The sequence below is a fragment of the Notolepis coatsorum genome (genome assembly GCF_963971535.1).
Source record: "Notolepis coatsorum genome assembly, chromosome: 15".
Taxonomy (NCBI): Eukaryota; Metazoa; Chordata; class Actinopteri; order Aulopiformes; family Paralepididae; genus Notolepis; species Notolepis coatsorum.
In genome coordinates, this window is record NC_140179.1 from 93,486,514 (window position 1) to 93,505,381 (window position 18,868).

The 18,868-nt window shown below is 46.4% G+C and overlaps 1 protein-coding gene across 1 annotated transcript in view; it reads right to left on the bottom strand.

The window, feature by feature from the left end:
- Window positions 1-18,868, bottom strand: part of LOC311242143 (plexin-B2-like) — a 339,450-nt gene that overhangs the window by 40,380 nt on the left and 280,202 nt on the right. The window contains 5 exon segments of the mRNA XM_084331096.1: window positions 614-760; window positions 10,417-10,483; window positions 13,406-13,587; window positions 15,714-15,943; window positions 18,757-18,857. Of these exon segments, the coding sequence (XP_084187222.1) occupies window positions 614-760; window positions 10,417-10,483; window positions 13,406-13,587; window positions 15,714-15,943; window positions 18,757-18,857 (727 nt within the window).

An 18,868-nucleotide genomic window follows, 5' to 3' on the forward strand; every position in this document is an offset into this window, starting at 1 on the left:
GAACAGGTGCCCTGACCGACCAGCAGGAGTCACTATTGCAACGACCAGGACTCATGATACCCTCACCGGCTTCCCACCCACGAACATCGCGCCAATTGTTCGTCGTAGGGAAGAAGACTGACCAAGCCAACCGCTGACACCGGGAGATTTGAACCCCGGGTCTCTGCAGTGGTAGTAGGCGAGGTCTTAGACCTCTACATCTACACCACCCAGACTGCCGTAAAAAGTAGTCGTTAAGTATGTACTGACTAGGGATGCTCGATATTGGCTTTTTTACCGATACCGATATTCCGATATTGTCCAACTCTTAATTTCGATACCGATACCGATATCAACCGATACCGATATATGCAGGGTTTCCCCCCAAAAAAACGGAATAATTTCAGGTAACTAATAATTTCACTGGATGCATTCAAAAGGCTTTCTAAATGTAAGCATTATCTGTGCAAAATATGATAATTAAAAAAGTAAAAATTAACATTACATATCTCTTGTTGTTGAATTAAACCAAAATGCATACTTTTGACAATAAATAAAATAAGAATTGGTTCTTACTTGCTTGCCTGGGTAAATAAAGTTTTTTTTTTTTTTTTTTTTTTTTTTTAGTACTGACCAGTGTGCAGTATTCCACGTCGTCCCCGAGCAGCCCCGTGTCGTTCAGTGTGTACTTGGCCTTCTTCATCTTGGCGTCCACCGGCCCCTTCTCCACCTGGTGCTTCAGCGCTCGATACAGCTTGTACAGGGGCTCGCCGGCAGAGTCCTGGAGAGAGACACACACACAGAGACAGAGGAGAGAGAGTGAGATTAATGGACCCGTCTCAAACCCTGCCCCTTTTCTTGATCCTCCAATCACAACTGTCGCTTACCTCGGACAAACTTGGTTTGTCCGAGGTAAGCGACAGTTGTGATTGGAGGATCAAGAAAAGAGGGCAGGGTTTGAGACAGGTCTATTGAAGAAAAGATTGAAATAGACACACACACACAGGTGATGGAGATGGAGTGAAAAGCGAGAGAATGAGCGAGGGAGAGAAAGAGAAGGATAGATGCAAATACACACAAACGTGTGAGACGGTCTAAATTAAAAGGATGTGCATGGTCAGAGGATCTATTAGTCAGGATGACTTAACGCGCGCGCGCACACACACACACACACACACACACACACACACACACACACACACACACACACACGATGTCTGTGGAGAGCGATGTCTAATCATCCTTAATCAAATCTATCACACTAAACAAACAGGCTCTTGTCCCAGAAGATGGTTAACAGACGTTACATAATTACTTCGGACAATATACACCCCCCCCCCACACACACACACACCTTAATGGACTAGAGCAGCACAGGCTCCATTCACCCACAGATGCAGAGGTTTTGGTCGAATGTGGATTTTTTCCCCCCCTTTACCATAGAAATCAAGGTAAATATTAGACCTTCTCTTACAAGCTGAATGTGCTGAACATTTTGGCACATTAGTCTGACTTGTAGATCCAGTGCTGGTGGTAGGTGTTACCAGTGTTACTGGGTATGCATGCAGACACTGGTTAAATGACTTGCCCTTCGCCCCCACCGTTGTTGTTTTCACCAATAGCGCCCGTGTAAATGTCAATAAATAACCTTCTCTCCTGTGTCTCACTCTCAGCCTTCCTACTGTCTCAATAAAGAGCCTTCTCTCCTGTGTCTCCCTCTCAGCCTTCCTACTGTCTCAATAAAGAGCCTTCTCTCCCGTGTCTCCCTCTCAGCCTTCCTACTGTCTCAATAAAGAGCCTTCTCTCCTGTGTCTCACTCTCAGCCTTCCTACTGTCTCAATAAAGAGCCTTCTCTCCTGTGTCTCCCTCTCAGCCTTCCTACTGTCTCAATAAAGAGCCTTCTCTCCTGTGTCTCCCTCTCAGCCTTCCTACTGTCTCAATAAAGAGCCTTCTCTCCCGTGTCTCCCTCTCAGCCTTCCTACTGTCTCAATAAAGAGCCTTCTCTCCTGTGTCTCACTCTCAGCCTTCCTACTGTCTCAATAAAGAGCCTTCTCTCCTGTGTCTCCCTCTCAGCCTTCCTACTGTCTCAATAAAGAGCCTTCTCTCCTGTGTCTCCCTCTCAGCCTTCCTACTGTCTCAATAAAGAGCCTTCTCTCCTGTGTCTCACTCTCAGCCTTCCTACTGTCTCAATAAAGAGCCTTCTCTCCTGTGTCTCCCTCTCAGCCTTCCTACTGTCTCAATAAAGAGCCTTCTCTCCCGTGTCTCCCTCTCAGCCTTCCTACTGTCTCAATAAAGAGCCTTCTCTCCTGTGTCTCCCTCTCAGCCTTCCTACTGTCTCAATAAAGAGCCTTCTCTCCTGTGTCTCCCTCTCAGCCTTCCTACTGTCTCAATAAAGAGCCTTCTCTCCTGTGTCTCCCTCTCAGCCTTCCTACTGTCTCAATAAAGAGCCTTCTCTCCTGTGTCTCCCTCTCAGCCTTCCTACTGTCTCAATAAAGAGCCTTCTCTCCTGTGTCTCCCTCTCAGCCTTCCTACTGTCTCAATAAAGAGCCTTCTCTCCCGTGTCTCCCTCTCAGCCTTCCTACTGTCTCAATAAAGAGCCTTCTCTCCTGTGTCTCACTCTCAGCCTTCCTACTGTCTCAATAAAGAGCCTTCTCTCCCGTGTCTCCCTCTCAGCCTTCCTACTGTCTCAATAAAGAGCCTTCTCTCCTGTGTCTCCCTCTCAGCCTTCCTACTGTCTCAATAAAGAGCCTTCTCTCCCGTGTCTCCCTCTCAGCCTTCCTACTGTCTCAATAAAGAGCCTTCTCTCCTGTGTCTCACTCTCAGCCTTCCTACTGTCTCAATAAAGAGCCTTCTCTCCTGTGTCTCCCTCTCAGCCTTCCTACTGTCTCAATAAAGAGCCTTCTCTCCTGTGTCTCCCTCTCAGCCTTCCTACTGTCTCAATAAAGAGCCTTCTCTCCTGTGTCTCCCTCTCAGCCTTCCTACTGTCTCAATAAAGAGCCTTCTCTCCTGTGTCTCCCTCTCAGCCTTCCTACTGTCTCAATAAAGAGCCTTCTCTCCTGTGTCTCCCTCTCAGCCTTCCTACTGTCTCAATAAAGAGCCTTCTCTCCCGTGTCTCCCTCTCAGCCTTCCTACTGTCTCAATAAAGAGCCTTCTCTCCTGTGTCTCACTCTCAGCCTTCCTACTGTCTCAATAAAGAGCCTTCTCTCCTGTGTCTCCCTCTCAGCCTTCCTACTGTCTCAATAAAGAGCCTTCTCTCCCGTGTCTCCCTCTCAGCCTTCCTACTGTCTCAATAAAGAGCCTTCTCTCCCGTGTCTCCCTGTCAGCCTTCATACTGTCTCAATAAAGAGCCTTCTCTCCCATGTCTCCCTCTCAGCCTTCCTACTGTCTCAATAAAGAGCCTTCTCTCCCGTGTCTCCCTCTCAGCCTTCCTACTGTCTCAATAAAGAGCCTTCTCTCCCGTGTCTCCCTCTCAGCCTTCCTACTGTCTCAATAAAGAGCCTTCTCTCCCGTGTCTCCCTCTCAGCCTTCCTACTGTCTCAATAAAGAGCCTTCTCTCCTGTGTCTCCCTCTCAGCCTTCCTACTGTCTCAATAAAGAGCCTTCTCTCCTGTGTCTCCCTCTCAGCCTTCCTACTGTCTCAATAAAGAGCCTTCTCTCCTGTGTCTCCCTCTCAGCCTTCCTACTGTCTCAATAAAGAGCCTTCTCTCCCGTGTCTCCCTCTCAGCCTTCCTACTGTCTCAATAAAGAGCCTTCTCTCCCGTGTCTCCCTCTCAGCCTTCCTACTGTCTCAATAAAGAGCCTTCTCTCCCATGTCTCCTTCTCAGCCTTCCTACTGTCTCAATAAAGAGCCTTCTCTCCCGTGTCTCCCTCTCAGCCTTCCTACTGTCTCAATAAAGAGCCTTCTCTCCCGTGTCTCCCTCTCAGCCGTCCTACTGTCTCAATAAAGAGCCTTCTCTCCCGTGTCTCCCTCTCAGCCTTCCTACTGTCTCAATAAAGAGCCTTCTCTCCTGTGTCTCCCTCTCAACCTTCCTACTGTCTCAATAAAGAGCCTTCTCTCCTGTGTCTCCCTCTCAGCCTTCCTACTGTCTCAATAAAGAGCCTTCTCTCCTGTGTCTCCCTCTCAGCCTTCCTACTGTCTCAATAAAGAGCCTTCTCTCCTGTGTCTCCCTCTCAGCCTTCCTACTGTCTCAATAATGAGCCTTCTCTCCTGTGTCTCACTCTCAGCCTTCCTACTGTCTCAATAAAGAGCCTTCTCTCCTGTGTCTCCCTCTCAGCCTTCCTACTGTCTCAATAAAGAGCCTTCTCTCCCGTGTCTCCCTCTCAGCCTTCCTACTGTCTCAATAAAGAGCCTTCTCTCCCGTGTCTCCCTCTCAGCCTTCCTACTGTCTCAATAAAGAGCCTTCTCTCCTGTGTCTCCCTCTCAGCCTTCCTACTGTCTCAATAAAGAGCCTTCTCTCCTGTGTCTCCCTCTCAGCCTTCCTACTGTCTCAATAAAGAGCCTTCTCTCCTGTGTCTCCCTCTCAGCCTTCCTACTGTCTCAATAAAGAGCCTTCTCTCCTGTGTCTCCCTCTCAGCCTTCCTACTGTCTCAATAAAGAGCCTTCTCTCCTGTGTCTCACTCTCAGCCTTCCTACTGTCTCAATAAAGAGCCTTCTCTCCTGTGTCTCCCTCTCAGCCTTCCTACTGTCTCAATAAAGAGCCTTCTCTCCCGTGTCTCCCTCTCAGCCTTCCTACTGTCTCAATAAAGAGCCTTCTCTCCCGTGTCTCCCTGTCAGCCTTCCTACTGTCTCAATAAAGAGCCTTCTCTCCCATGTCTCCCTCTCAGCCTTCCTACTGTCTCAATAAAGAGCCTTCTCTCCCGTGTCTCCCTCTCAGCCTTCCTACTGTCTCAATAAAGAGCCTTCTCTCCCGTGTCTCCCTCTCAGCCTTCCTACTGTCTCAATAAAGAGCCTTCTCTCCCGTGTCTCCCTCTCAGCCTTCCTACTGTCTCAATAAAGAGCCTTCTCTCCCGTGTCTCCCTCTCAGCCTTCCTACTGTCTCAATAAAGAGCCTTCTCTCCTGTGTCTCCCTCTCAGCCTTCCTACTGTCTCAATAAAGAGCCTTCTCTCCTGTGTCTCCCTCTCAGCCTTCCTACTGTCTCAATAAAGAGCCTTCTCTCCCGTGTCTCCCTCTCAGCCTTCCTACTGTCTCAATAAAGAGCCTTCTCTCCCGTGTCTCCCTCTCAGCCTTCCTACTGTCTCAATAAAGAGCCTTCTCTCCCATGTCTCCCTCTCAGCCTTCCTACTGTCTCAATAAAGAGCCTTCTCTCCCGTGTCTCCCTCTCAGCCTTCCTACTGTCTCAATAAAGAGCCTTCTCTCCCGTGTCTCCCTCTCAGCCGTCCTACTGTCTCAATAAAGAGCCTTCTCTCCCGTGTCTCCCTCTCAGCCTTCCTACTGTCTCAATAAAGAGCCTTCTCTCCTGTGTCTCCCTCTCAGCCTTCCTACTGTCTCAATAAAGAGCCTTCTCTCCTGTGTCTCCCTCTCAGCCTTCCTACTGTCTCAATAAAGAGCCTTCTCTCCTGTGTCTCCCTCTCAGCCTTCCTACTGTCTCAATAAAGAGCCTTCTCTCCTGTGTCTCCCTCTCAGCCTTCCTACTGTCTCAATAATGAGCCTTCTCTCCTGTGTCTCACTCTCAGCCTTCCTACTGTCTCAATAAAGAGCCTTCTCTCCTGTGTCTCCCTCTCAGCCTTCCTACTGTCTCAATAAAGAGCCTTCTCTCCCGTGTCTCCCTCTCAGCCTTCCTACTGTCTCAATAAAGAGCCTTCTCTCCCGTGTCTCCCTCTCAGCCTTCCTACTGTCTCAATAAAGAGCCTTCTCTCCTGTGTCTCACTCTCAGCCTTCCTACTGTCTCAATAAAGAGCCTTCTCTCCTGTGTCTCCCTCTCAGCCTTCCTACTGTCTCAATAAAGAGCCTTCTCTCCTGTGTCTCCCTCTCAGCCTTCCTACTGTCTCAATAAAGAGCCTTCTCTCCTGTGTCTCCCTCTCAGCCTTCCTACTGTCTCAATAAAGAGCCTTCTCTCCTGTGTCTCCCTCTCAGCCTTCCTACTGTCTCAATAAAGAGCCTTCTCTCCTGTGTCTCACTCTCAGCCTTCCTACTGTCTCAATAAAGAGCCTTCTCTCCTGTGTCTCCCTCTCAGCCTTCCTACTGTCTCAATAAAGAGCCTTCTCTCCCGTGTCTCCCTCTCAGCCTTCCTACTGTCTCAATAAAGAGCCTTCTCTCCCGTGTCTCCCTGTCAGCCTTCCTACTGTCTCAATAAAGAGCCTTCTCTCCCATGTCTCCCTCTCAGCCTTCCTACTGTCTCAATAAAGAGCCTTCTCTCCCGTGTCTCCCTCTCAGCCTTCCTACTGTCTCAATAAAGAGCCTTCTCTCCCGTGTCTCCCTCTCAGCCTTCCTACTGTCTCAATAAAGAGCCTTCTCTCCCGTGTCTCCCTCTCAGCCTTCCTACTGTCTCAATAAAGAGCCTTCTCTCCCGTGTCTCCCTCTCAGCCTTCCTACTGTCTCAATAAAGAGCCTTCTCTCCTGTGTCTCCCTCTCAGCCTTCCTACTGTCTCAATAAAGAGCCTTCTCTCCTGTGTCTCCCTCTCAGCCTTCCTACTGTCTCAATAAAGAGCCTTCTCTCCCGTGTCTCCCTCTCAGCCTTCCTACTGTCTCAATAAAGAGCCTTCTCTCCCGTGTCTCCCTCTCAGCCTTCCTACTGTCTCAATAAAGAGCCTTCTCTCCCATGTCTCCCTCTCAGCCTTCCTACTGTCTCAATAAAGAGCCTTCTCTCCCGTGTCTCCCTCTCAGCCTTCCTACTGTCTCAATAAAGAGCCTTCTCTCCCGTGTCTCCCTCTCAGCCGTCCTACTGTCTCAATAAAGAGCCTTCTCTCCCGTGTCTCCCTCTCAGCCTTCCTACTGTCTCAATAAAGAGCCTTCTCTCCTGTGTCTCCCTCTCAGCCTTCCTACTGTCTCAATAAAGAGCCTTCTCTCCTGTGTCTCCCTCTCAGCCTTCCTACTGTCTCAATAAAGAGCCTTCTCTCCTGTGTCTCCCTCTCAGCCTTCCTACTGTCTCAATAAAGAGCCTTCTCTCCTGTGTCTCCCTCTCAGCCTTCCTACTGTCTCAATAAAGAGCCTTCTCTCCTGTGTCTCCCTCTCAGCCTTCCTACTGTCTCAATAAAGAGCCTTCTCTCCTGTGTCTCCCTCTCAGCCTTCCTACTGTCTCAATAAAGAGCCTTCTCTCCTGTGTCTCCCTCTCAGCCTTCCTACTGTCTCAATAAAGAGCCTTCTCTCCTGTGTCTCCCTCTCAGCCTTCCTACTGTCTCAATAAAGAGCCTTCTCTCCTGTGTCTCCCTCTCAGCCTTCCTACTGTCTCAATAAAGAGCCTTCTCTCCTGTGTCTCCCTCTCAGCCTTCCTACCGTCTCAATAAAGAGCCTTCTCTCCTGTGTCTCCCTCTCAGCCTTCCTACTGTCTCAATAAAGAGCCTTCTCTCCTGTGTCTCCCTCTCAGCCTTCCTACTGTCTCAATAAAGAGCCTTCTCTCCTGTGTCTCCCTCTCAGCCTTCCTACCGTCTCAATAAAGAGCCTTCTCTCCTGTGTCTCCCTCTCAGCCTTCCTACTGTCTCAATAAAGAGCCTTCTCTCCTGTGTCTCCCTCTCAGCCTTCCTACTGTCTCAATAAAGAGCCTTCTCTCCTGTGTCTCCCTCTCAGCCTTCCTACTGTCTCAATAAAGCGCCTTCTCTCTCGTGTCTCCCTCTCAGCCTTCCTACTGTCTCAATAAAGAGCCTTCTCTCCCGTGTCTCCCTCTCAGCCTTCCTACTGTCTCAATAAAGAGCCTTCTCTCCCGTGTCTCCCTCTCAGCCTTCCTACTGTCTCAATAAAGAGCCTTCTCTCCCGTGTCTCCCTCTCAGCCTTCCTACTGTCTCAATAAAGAGCCTTCTCTCCCGTGTCTCCCTCTCAGCCTTCCTACTGTCTCAATAAAGAGCCTTCTCTCCCGTGTCTCCCTCTCAGCCTTCCTACTGTCTCAATAAAGAGCCTTCTCTCCTGTGTCTCCCTCTCAGCCTTCCTACTGTCTCAATAAAGAGCCTTCTCTCCCGTGTCTCCCTCTCAGCCTTCCTACTGTCTCAATAAAGAGCCTTCTCTCCCGTGTCTCCCTCTCAGCCTTCCTACTGTCTCAATAAAGAGCCTTCTCTCCTGTGTCTCCCTCTCAGCCTTCCTACTGTCTCAATAAAGAGCCTTCTCTCCTGTGTCTCCCTCTCAGCCTTCCTACTGTCTCAATAAAGAGCCTTCTCTCCCGTGTCTCCCTCTCAGCCTTCCTACGGTCTCAATAAAGAGCCTTCTCTCCCGTGTCTCCCTCTCAGCCTTCCTACTGTCTCAATAAAGAGCCTTCTCTCCCGTGTCTCCCTCTCAGCCTTCCTACTGTCTCAATAAAGAGCCTTCTCTCCTGTGTCTCCCTCTCAGCCTTCCTACTGTCTCAATAAAGCGCCTTCTCTCCCGTGTCTCCCTCTCAGCCTTCCTACTGTCTCAATAAAGAGCCTTCTCTCCCGTGTCTCCCTCTCAGCCTTCCTACTGTCTCAATAAAGAGCCTTCTCTCCCGTGTCTCCCTCTCAGCCTTCCTACTGTCTCAATAAAGAGCCTTCTCTCCCGTGTCTCCCTCTCAGCCTTCCTACTGTCTCAATAAAGAGCCTTCTCTCCTGTGTCTCCCTCTCAGCCTTCCTACTGTCTCAATAAAGAGCCTTCTCTCCCGTGTCTCCCTCTCAGCCTTCCTACTGTCTCAATAAAGAGCCTTCTCTCCTGTGTCTCCCTGTCAGCCTTCCTACTGTCTCAATAAAGAGCCTTCTCTCCCGTGTCTCCCTCTCAGCCTTCCTACTGTCTCAATAAAGAGCCTTCTCTCCCGTGTCTCCCTCTCAGCCTTCCTACTGTCTCAATAAAGAGCCTTCTCTCCTGTGTCTCCCTCTCAGCCTTCCTACTGTCTCAATAAAGAGCCTTCTCTCCCGTGTCTCCCTCTCAGCCTTCCTACGGTCTCAATAAAGAGCCTTCTCTCCCGTGTCTCCCTCTCAGCCTTCCTACTGTCTCAATAAAGAGCCTTCTCTCCCGTGTCTCCCTCTCAGCCTTCCTACTGTCTCAATAAAGAGCCTTCTCTCCTGTGTCTCCCTCTCAGCCTTCCTACTGTCTCAATAAAGAGCCTTCTCTCCCGTGTCTCCCTCTCAGCCTTCCTACTGTCTCAATAAAGAGCCTTCTCTCCTGTGTCTCCCTCTCAGCCTTCCTACTGTCTCAATAAAGAGCCTTCTCTCCCGTGTCTCCCTCTCAGCCTTCCTACTGTCTCAATAAAGAGCCTTCTCTCCCGTGTCTCCCTCTCAGCCTTCCTACTGTCTCAATAAAGAGCCTTCTCTCCTGTGTCTCCCTCTCAGCCTTCCTACTGTCTCAATAAAGAGCCTTCTCTCCTGTGTCTCCCTCTCAGCCTTCCTACTGTCTCAATAAAGAGCCTTCTCTCCTGTGTCTCCCTCTCAGCCTTCCTACTGTCTGATAAAGAACCTTCTCTTTTGTGTCTGGAACGCCTTGCCCTTGGATCTTAGGCTAGCAGAGTCAGTGTCCTCTTTTAAGTCACTTTTAAAAACACATGTGTATGTTAAATGTTTTTCCTAAGGTTATGGGTTTAGGTCAGCTCTGATTGCTCAAACTGTTTTATCAATCTGACTACAAATACTGTTTGAAATGTTTTTTGTCTCTTTTCCTCGTTTTATTTTCTATTTGATTTTTTTCGCCTTTGCTGATGTTTGCTGTTTTTAACATGTCTGTAAACAATTTTTTTTTGGTCTTTTTCCCCCCTCCATTTTCCTCCGATTTTCTCCCATCCCAATGTTAGTCGTTATGCCAATTCCCAATCGCCTTCCTGGTTGCCTTCCTGGTTGCCCCCACAGTCGGTCTGGGAGAGTGGAGGCTACCACGTGCTTCCTCCGACACACGTCCAGCCAATCAACCGCTTCTTTTCACCTGGCAGTGCGGATTCTCACTGAGAGGGCGTAGCGTGTGGAAGGATCACACTATCCCACTCAGGTCCTATCCGTGCTTAGCAGGCGCCCCGACCGAACTGTAGGAGTCGCTGTTTACAACAACCCGGACCCACCCCGCCAGCTTCTCCCACCCTCTAATACAGCCAATTGTATTAGTGTGAACGGCCAGCCAAGTTGGTGACAACCCCGGAGCTGTGAGCTGGATTCGAACAGGCGAATCCAGCCGCTCCGGGGTTGGTGACGAACACAATCTCCGTTACGCCACCTGACCGCCCCTGTCTGTAAACCATTTGTAACTTTGTTTGGAAAAGCTCTATACAAATACAATTCATTCATTCATTGTCAATACACAATAAAGAACCAATAATAAAAAGTAGATGATGAAGAAGAGGAGGAAGAGTGTCGTCTTACTCTGAGGAACTGGTAGAGACAGATGGACATCCAATTGCAAAGCATCCTCTCCACCACCGTCTCTGACCTACACACACACACACACACACACACACACACACACACACACACACACACACACACACACACACACACACACACACACACACACACACACACACACACACACACACACACACACACACACACACACACACACACACACACACACACAGGAGGCAGAAACAGAAGTTGTTGTGAGTGTGCATGTACGTGCATGTGTCTATTTGCAAGGGTTTGTGTGTGCTTGTACTGTGTGGGGTATGCAAATGGCCACAAATGTATTTTATGTAAAGTATCAAGCCAAAAAAAAACACTTTGCATAATTCTATCACACCTTCCGACCATCAGCATATGAGAGTGTGTTCTGGGTTCACAACTGTTTCAGTAGTGAATATATGAATATTTTATGTATATATGGGAGCTGAGGTATTACTTGTTTGACTCACAATTCATTCATACACTCTAACCTCCAGAGCCCTAGCATATGAGTGTATGAGTGGTTGTGGATATAAGTATTTAACGTCTAGGTAAGTGTTTGAGTGGCGTACAAGAGAATGTTTTATATGTACAGTACATTAGGGGAAGATGTGGCTCAGGAAATATTTCAAAATAATTCGAAGTGTTTGTTTTCATCCCCTTGGAGTAACAGGTGGGCGGGGTTAGCCACATAGAACAATACCATGAGCGTCAGAAAGTTCAGACTAATTTACAGTCCGTTGAGTTTAACTGTTACTTCTTGTCATTCACTGTTTACCTGACACTATCTGAAGTATCCTGATACACCAAACCACACCCACTTGGCAGTACAGGGAGTGTAAAACAAAGAGAGGAGGATGCAGCACAGTTTCTCAATATTAAAATGATCAGTGAAATGATGGCCTGTACTAGTCAACATTATGCCAGACAATGTTTAAATAGGGACTGGGTAAAAAAAAAAAAAAGTTCAAACGTAGACCCCTTATTTCTGGTGCAGTGTAAAGTCACCATCATACATTACCTTTGTGTAAGCATTAGGGATGTCCGATATTATCGGCCTACCGATATTATCAACCGATATCGGCATTAAAATGTGATATCGGAAAATATCGGTATCGGTTTAATTTTTTATTTTTTTTTTACATTTCTATATAAATGATGTCCGATATTATGGGCCTACCGATATTATCGGCCGATATCGGCATTAAAATGTGATATCGGTATCGGAAATTAAGAGTTGGACAATATCGGTATAGGTAAAAAAGCTAATATCGAGCATCCCTAGTAAGCATATTTTACATTAAAACAAGTTCTATTTAGGTGTATTGAAATTAGAAATTTGGTGCAAATACACATTTTCCTCAGCGAGTTTTTTTTGCAGACAATACATGAAAATACATACATTTTGGTGTTGCCTTCATATTTGGACCAATATCTCCCTGCAATTTACCCTCCCTCCTCACGCACGCAACACACGCACGCACGCACGCACACACACCCCTCCATCATATAGCTCTCCTCCTTTTCTGTTGCGGGCTCTGCCTCCTATCCCCTCTCTGTATCTTATCCAAATAGCATAGTTACACGCATTAATCATCAACAGGTGATTTTCAGTCAAGCTGCACAATAAATTATACATTTGTCAGACCACTTCAAACCATAGCTTCAAACACATCAAATCCTTCACTATGATTGTCGTCATCACTGTCGCAGAATTCTGGCGGCTCAGAGTCCTTTTCATTTATATTATCTGGATCATCCTCAACAAGTTCCAATGCTTGTTGAACATTATACTTCTGTCTTTTTGCCATTTTATTTGAATATAAAACCAGGTACAACTACAAGCACCTCTCTCTATCCTCCGTTATGTGCAAGCAGCACATGTCTGTCTGATGGCTCAATCTGCAGAGAGCACTGGAGTACAGAGAATCAATAGTCATTTTCCATTGGTTCTGAGAGAAGGGAATCTCCCGATTCAGATACAATTATAAATAAATAAATAAATAAAGCGAATCTTTATCACAAATGGTTCCAAAGCTATTCAATGTTTTGCAAAACATATCTAGTGTTGTGTGGGCGCGGAACTCTGCTTTAGAGGGTTTAATAAAAAAAAATATTTGAATTGACTGTACATACCACTAGATTCAAAATTGGCGAGGGGTATAGAAATACATATAATACACATAAAATGAAATACATTGTGTGCATGAGAAAATGAAAGGCCAATATGTGGCACCTCCTAGCTTTAACTAGCTTTTATGTTTGACTGTAATGTTAGCACTCTCACCTCCGCAGCATGACTGTAATGTTAGCACTCTCACCTCCGCAGCATGAGTTTGACTGTAATGTTAGCACTCTCACCTCCGCAGCATGAGTTTGACTGTAATGTTAGCACTCTCACCTCCGCAGCATGAGTTTGACTGTAATGTTAGCACTCTCACCTCCGCAGCATGACTGTAATGTTAGCACTCTCACCTCCGCAGCATGACTGTAATGTTAGCACTCTCACCTCCGCAGCATGAGTTTGACTGTAATGTTAGCACTCTCACCTCCGCAGCATGAGTTTGACTGTAATGTTAGCACTCTCACCTCCGCAGCATGACTGTAATGTTAGCACTCTCACCTCCGCAGCATGACTGTAATGTTAGCACTCTCACCTCCGCAGCATGAGTTTGACTGTAATGTTAGCACTCTCACCTCCGCAGCATGAGTTTGACTGTAATGTTAGCACTCTCACCTCCGCAGCATGAGTGTAATGTTAGCACTCTCACCTCCGCAGCATGAGTTTGACTGTAATGTTAGCACTCTCACCTCCGCAGCATGAGTTTGACTGTAATGTTAGCACTCTCACCTCCGCAGCATGAGTTTGACTGTAATGTTAGCACTCTCACCTCCGCAGCATGAGTTTGACTGTAATGTTAGCACTCTCACCTCCGCAGCATGAGTTTGACTGTAATGTTAGCACTCTCACCTCCGCAGCATGAGTTTGGGGTTTTTGTTCTGGACGTGTTCGTCCATCAGCTCCAGCAGCAGCGTCCTCATGATGTCCGTGTAGTACTCCAGTTTACCGTGGAGGGCCACCGTCAGCAGGGAAGCGAAGTATCCTCGAGACCTGGCGTTGAAGTCTGGCCGGCTCTCTAACGTACGGATGAACTGGAGAGCAACAAACACAGGGGGTGTCACAGTAAAGTAATGACATCATCACACATAGCCCGACACGTCAACTCTCTGTTGGGTCTGAACATGGCGCATCGAGAAGGAAAACGGTCGTCAATGAATTCAACTTGACTCGTGGTGATAGTGGAGGCGTCTCCGTCCTCACTCCACAATGGTGGAATGAACTTCCCACTACAGGCAGGACAGCTCATCAAATGTGGCAAATTTTTCAGCCAACACACCTCTTCAATCAATATCTGAAATATTAAAAAAATAAACTTCTTACTGACTTTGACCATTATGTACCTTACCACTATGTACTGTGTTACTATCCTTAAACGACGACCTATCATGTTACTATGTCTATACTACTATGCACTCAGAGTGTAACATTTAAGTTCAACACTATTTGACAAACAATATCACTTACCCTTATGTGATATGTCCCTCCTGGTGACTTGTTCACAATCTTACATTTTTTGTATCCACTTTTTCTCCTTCTTCTTCTCCCATCCCAATTTAGTCGTGCCAATTCCCCCCTCCCATCTTGATCGTTGCTCGCATGTGCCCCCCACTGGTCGGTCGTAGGGAGGGTTGAAGAATCTATCGCATGTCCCCTCCGATACATGCGGAGTCAGCCAGCCACTTCTTTTCACCTGCCAGCGCGGACTCTCATTGGCGAGGTGTAACGTGTGGGAGGCTCACACTACCCTCGACATCTCCTGTCCTTGCTGTGCAGGCGCCCTGACCGACCTGTGGGAGTCGCTGTTTACGACAACCAGATTACCACCCATCGACTCCCCTCCCGCTGACTCTGCCAATTGAGTCAGTATGACGGCCGGCCCAAGCCGGAGGCAACGCTGACAGCCGGATTCGATACCGGTGTCTCACGCGTTGGTGACGAGCGCTTAGACCGCTGCACCACCCAGCCGCCCCCCTTGACTTGTTCACGATTTGTAAGTCACTTTGGATAAAAGCGGCAGCTAAATGGCCAAATTATTAAATGTAAAAATTTTAATGTATGGTGTCCTGTCTCTCATACCGGAACTAATTCCTAGCGCTATGATTACATTAAAGTGTGACAAAAAGCTGACTTCACTGTTTCTCTGTACTAGCCAAAAGCTCTCTCCACTGTAAGCAAGCCTCTTGTGCATAAAACTTCAATGTACTGCGCCTGTGTGCACACCGTCGCCAGTAAGCTCGCATGACATGGCTGGTACCTTTGGATTCCTCAAGATCCCTATGGTTTCATATGGTACCAGTATCTTGGCACCATCTTAATGAGCCCACTAGAGCCCTAAAAAGGTGGCTAATAAAATGGCAGGACATCTTTTAGCTTAAACGGCCAATACCAATAGTTTGTTTCGACGAAAATACCATGTAAAGAATTATGATTTAAATGTTGGCAATACACTTCAATCCTCTCTATCTGGTCAACAATAAGTCTGAAAACCTTCGAAATGTAGGATCTATAGGAAAAGTGACAACGTTTTTCAAAGTTAACTGATTTAGAAGGTTGGCCGGCTGGGGGCTCAACATTCCGGAACCCTGAGGCGGTAAATTAGTTCATATAATTACAGTGCCAGGAATTCATTACGGGATGAGAGAGACGAGACACATCACCATTGCCAAGTAAAATTGACTTAATTGACGACCCATTTTGGAATGCTCTCCCCATCCACCTGAGAGCACCACAATCCGTCGAGGCTTTTAAAAGGGGCCTAAAAACATTTCTTTTTAACAAGGCTTTTGCCTGAATTTTTCTTTTACTTTTCTTTTTACTTCTATTCATTTTATTATTATTTTATTTTACTCTTATGTTCTTCCATTTCACGTAGTCTTTTTAATTGTTTTTATTCATTTTAATTGTTTTATTCATTTAACTTTTTGTCTATATCTCCTGTAGCACTCTGAGATTCTCGCGAATATAAAGTGCGGTACAAATTGAATCTATTATTATTATTATTATTATTATTATTATTATTATTATTATTATTATTATTATTATTATTATTATTATTATTATTATTATTATTATTATTATTATTATTATTTTCACCAGGAAACTGAACTTGAGAGTGACCACCAAGCGTGGCGTTACCAGACTCCAGAGGGAAACCTACATTGATGAGGAAGGTCTTGCTGTTGAGCAGGTTGGAGAACTGGTTCAGGGCCTGAGCCACGATGGCCTTGCGGGCCTCTGGGATCTGGACCTTGCCGGTGATCATGATGTCGTTCGCTCCGTCTTTGGAGGGAAGGAAGAAGTTCCGGTCCGTGTAGGTTTTATAGTCCAGGAAGGGGATCCGCGCTTCGCTCAGGTCGTTGGTGTGATCCTCCATCTCTATCATCAGGTCTGAGAGAACGAGAAGGGACGAGAGAGAGAGAGAGAAAGAGAAGGGAAGAGAGAGAGAGAGAGAAGGGAAGAGAGAGAGAGAGAGAGAGAGAGAGAGAGAGAGAGAGAGGAGAGAGAGAGAGAGAGAGAGAGAGAGAGAGAGAGACAGAAAGAGAAGGGAAGAGAGAGAGAGAGAGAGAGAGAGAGAGAGAGAGAGAGAGAGAGAGAGAGAGAGAGAGAGAGAGAGAGAGAGAGAGAGAGAGAGAGAGACAGAAAGAGAAGGGAAGAGAGAGAGACAGAAAGAGAAGGGACAAGAGAGAGAGAGGTTTAGGTTGTAATCCATCCTGTAATATGATATGACATTATTCAATTTAACCAATCACCTCATTTCCTCAAAACAAGAGAGGGATGGAGGGAGCGATAGGACATTGTGACAGTGTGATTTAGTTCTATCTCTGCTGTAACAGGTAGCCAGACAGTGTGATTTAGTCCAATCTCTGCTGTAATAGGTAGTCAGACAGTGTGATTTAGTCCTATCTCTGCTGTAAAAGGTAGCCAGACAGTGTGATTTAGTCCTATCTCTGCTGTAATAGGTAGCCAGACAGTGTGATTGAGTCCCATCTCTGTTGTAATAGGTAGCCAGACAGTGTGATTTAGTCCTATCTCTGCTGTAATAGGTGTGTGATTTAGTTCCATCTCTGCTGTAATAGGTAGCCAGACAGTGTGATTTAGTTCTATATCTGTTGTAATAGGTAGCCAGACAGTGTGATTTAGTCCCATCTCTGCTGTAATAGGTAGCCAGACAGTGTGATTTAGTCCCATCTCTGCTGTAACAGGTAGCCAGACAGTGTGATTTAGTCCTATCTCTGCTGTAATAGGTAGCCAGACAGTGTGGTTTAGTTCTATCTCTTCTGTAATAGGTAGCCAGACAGTGTGATTTAGTCCTATCTCTGCTGTAATAGGTAGCCAGACAGTGTGATTTAGTCCTATCTCTGTTGTAACAGGTAGCCAGACAGTGTGATTTAGTCCTATCTCTGCTGTAATAGGTAGCCAGACAGTGTGATTTAGTCCTATCTCTGCTGTAACAGGTAGCCAGACAGTGTGATTTAGTCCTATCTCTGCTGTAATAGGTAGCCAGACGGTGTGATTTAGTCCCATCTCTGCTGTAATAGGTAGCCAGACAGTGTGATTTAGTTCTATCTCTGCTGTAATAGGTAGCCAGACAGTGTGATTGAGTCCCATCTCTGTTGTAATAGGTAGCCAGACAGTGTGATTTAGTCCCATCTCTGCTGTAACAGGTAGCCAGACAGTGTGATTTAGTTCTATCTCTGCTGTAATAGGTAGCCAGACAGTGTGATTGAGTCCCATCTCTGCTGTAACAGGTAGCCAGACAGTGTGATTTAGTTCTATCTCTGCTGTAACAGGTAGCCAGACAGTGTGATTTAGTCCCATCTCTGCTGTAATAGGTAGCCAGACAGTGTGATTGAGTCCCATCTCTGCTGTAATAGGTAGCCAGACAGTGTGATTTAGTTCTATCTCTGCTGTAACAGGTAGCCAGACAGTGTGATTTAGTTCTATCTCTGCTGTAATAGGTAGCCAGACAGTGTGATTTAGTTCTATCTCTGCTGTAATAGGTAGCCAGACAGTGTGATTTAGTTCTATCTCTGTTGTAATAGGTAGCCAGACAGTGTGATTTAGTTCTATCTCTGCTGTAATAGGTCGCCAGACAGTGTGATTTAGTCCTATCTCTGCTGTAACAGGTAGCCAGACAGTGTGATTTAGTCCTATCTCTGCTGTAATAGGTAGCCAGACAGTGTGATTTAGTTATATATCTGCTGTAATAGGTAGCCAGACTGTGTGATTTAGTTATATATCTGCTGTAATAGGTAGCCAGACTGTGTGATTTAGTTCCATCTCTGCTGTAAAAGGTAGCCAGACAGTGTGATTTAGTTCCATCTCTGCTGTAAAAGGTAGCCAGACAGTGTGATTTAGTCCCATCTCTGCTGTAATAGGTAGTCAGACAGTGTGATTGAGTCCCATCTCTGCTGTAATAGGTAGCCAGACAGTGTGATTTAGTCCCATCTCTGTTGTAATAGGTAGCCAGACAGTGTGATTTAGTCCCATCTCTGTTGTAATAGGTAGCCAGACAGTGTGATTTAGTTCCATCTCTGCTGTAATAGGTAGCCAGACAGTGTGATTTAGTTCTATCTCTGCTGTAACAGGTAGTCAGACAGTGTGATTTAGTTCTATCTCTGTTGTAATAGGTAGCCAGACAGTGTGATTTAGTTCCATCTCTGCTGTAACAGGTAGCCAGACAGTGTGATTGAGTCCCATCTCTGCTGTAACAGGTAGTCAGACAGTGTGATTTAGTTCTATCTCTGTTGTAATAGGTAGCCAGACAGTATGATTTAGTTATATCTCTGTTGTAACAGGTAGCCAGACAGTGTGATTGAGTCCCATCTCTGTTGTAATAGGTAGCCAGACAGTGTGATTTAGTTCTATCTCTGCTGTAACAGGTAGCCAGACAGTGTGATTTAGTTCTATCTCTGCTGTAACAGGTAGCCAGACAGTGTGATTTAGTTCTATCTCTGCTGTAACAGGTAGCCAGACAGTGTGATTTAGTTCTATCTCTGCTGTAATAGGTAGCCAGACAGTGTGATTTAGTTCTATCTCTGCTGTAACAGGTAGCCAGACTGTGTGACAGAGAAGATGCTTTTTGTATCCATAGTTGTTCAGACAACATGTTGTGTTATTCTCCATGTTATTTGAATCCAATGTGCTCTGATCTGCGGATTCAATACAGAATGTAAAAGTAAAATAAATACTATATGTACCAGTGAACTCCTTCTTGCAGCGATCTCTGACGCTCTCCTCCAGGTTCTCCAGCTGATGTTTCACCTTCTCATACTCTCTCTCTGCCTGCTGACTCTTCCTCCTACACACACA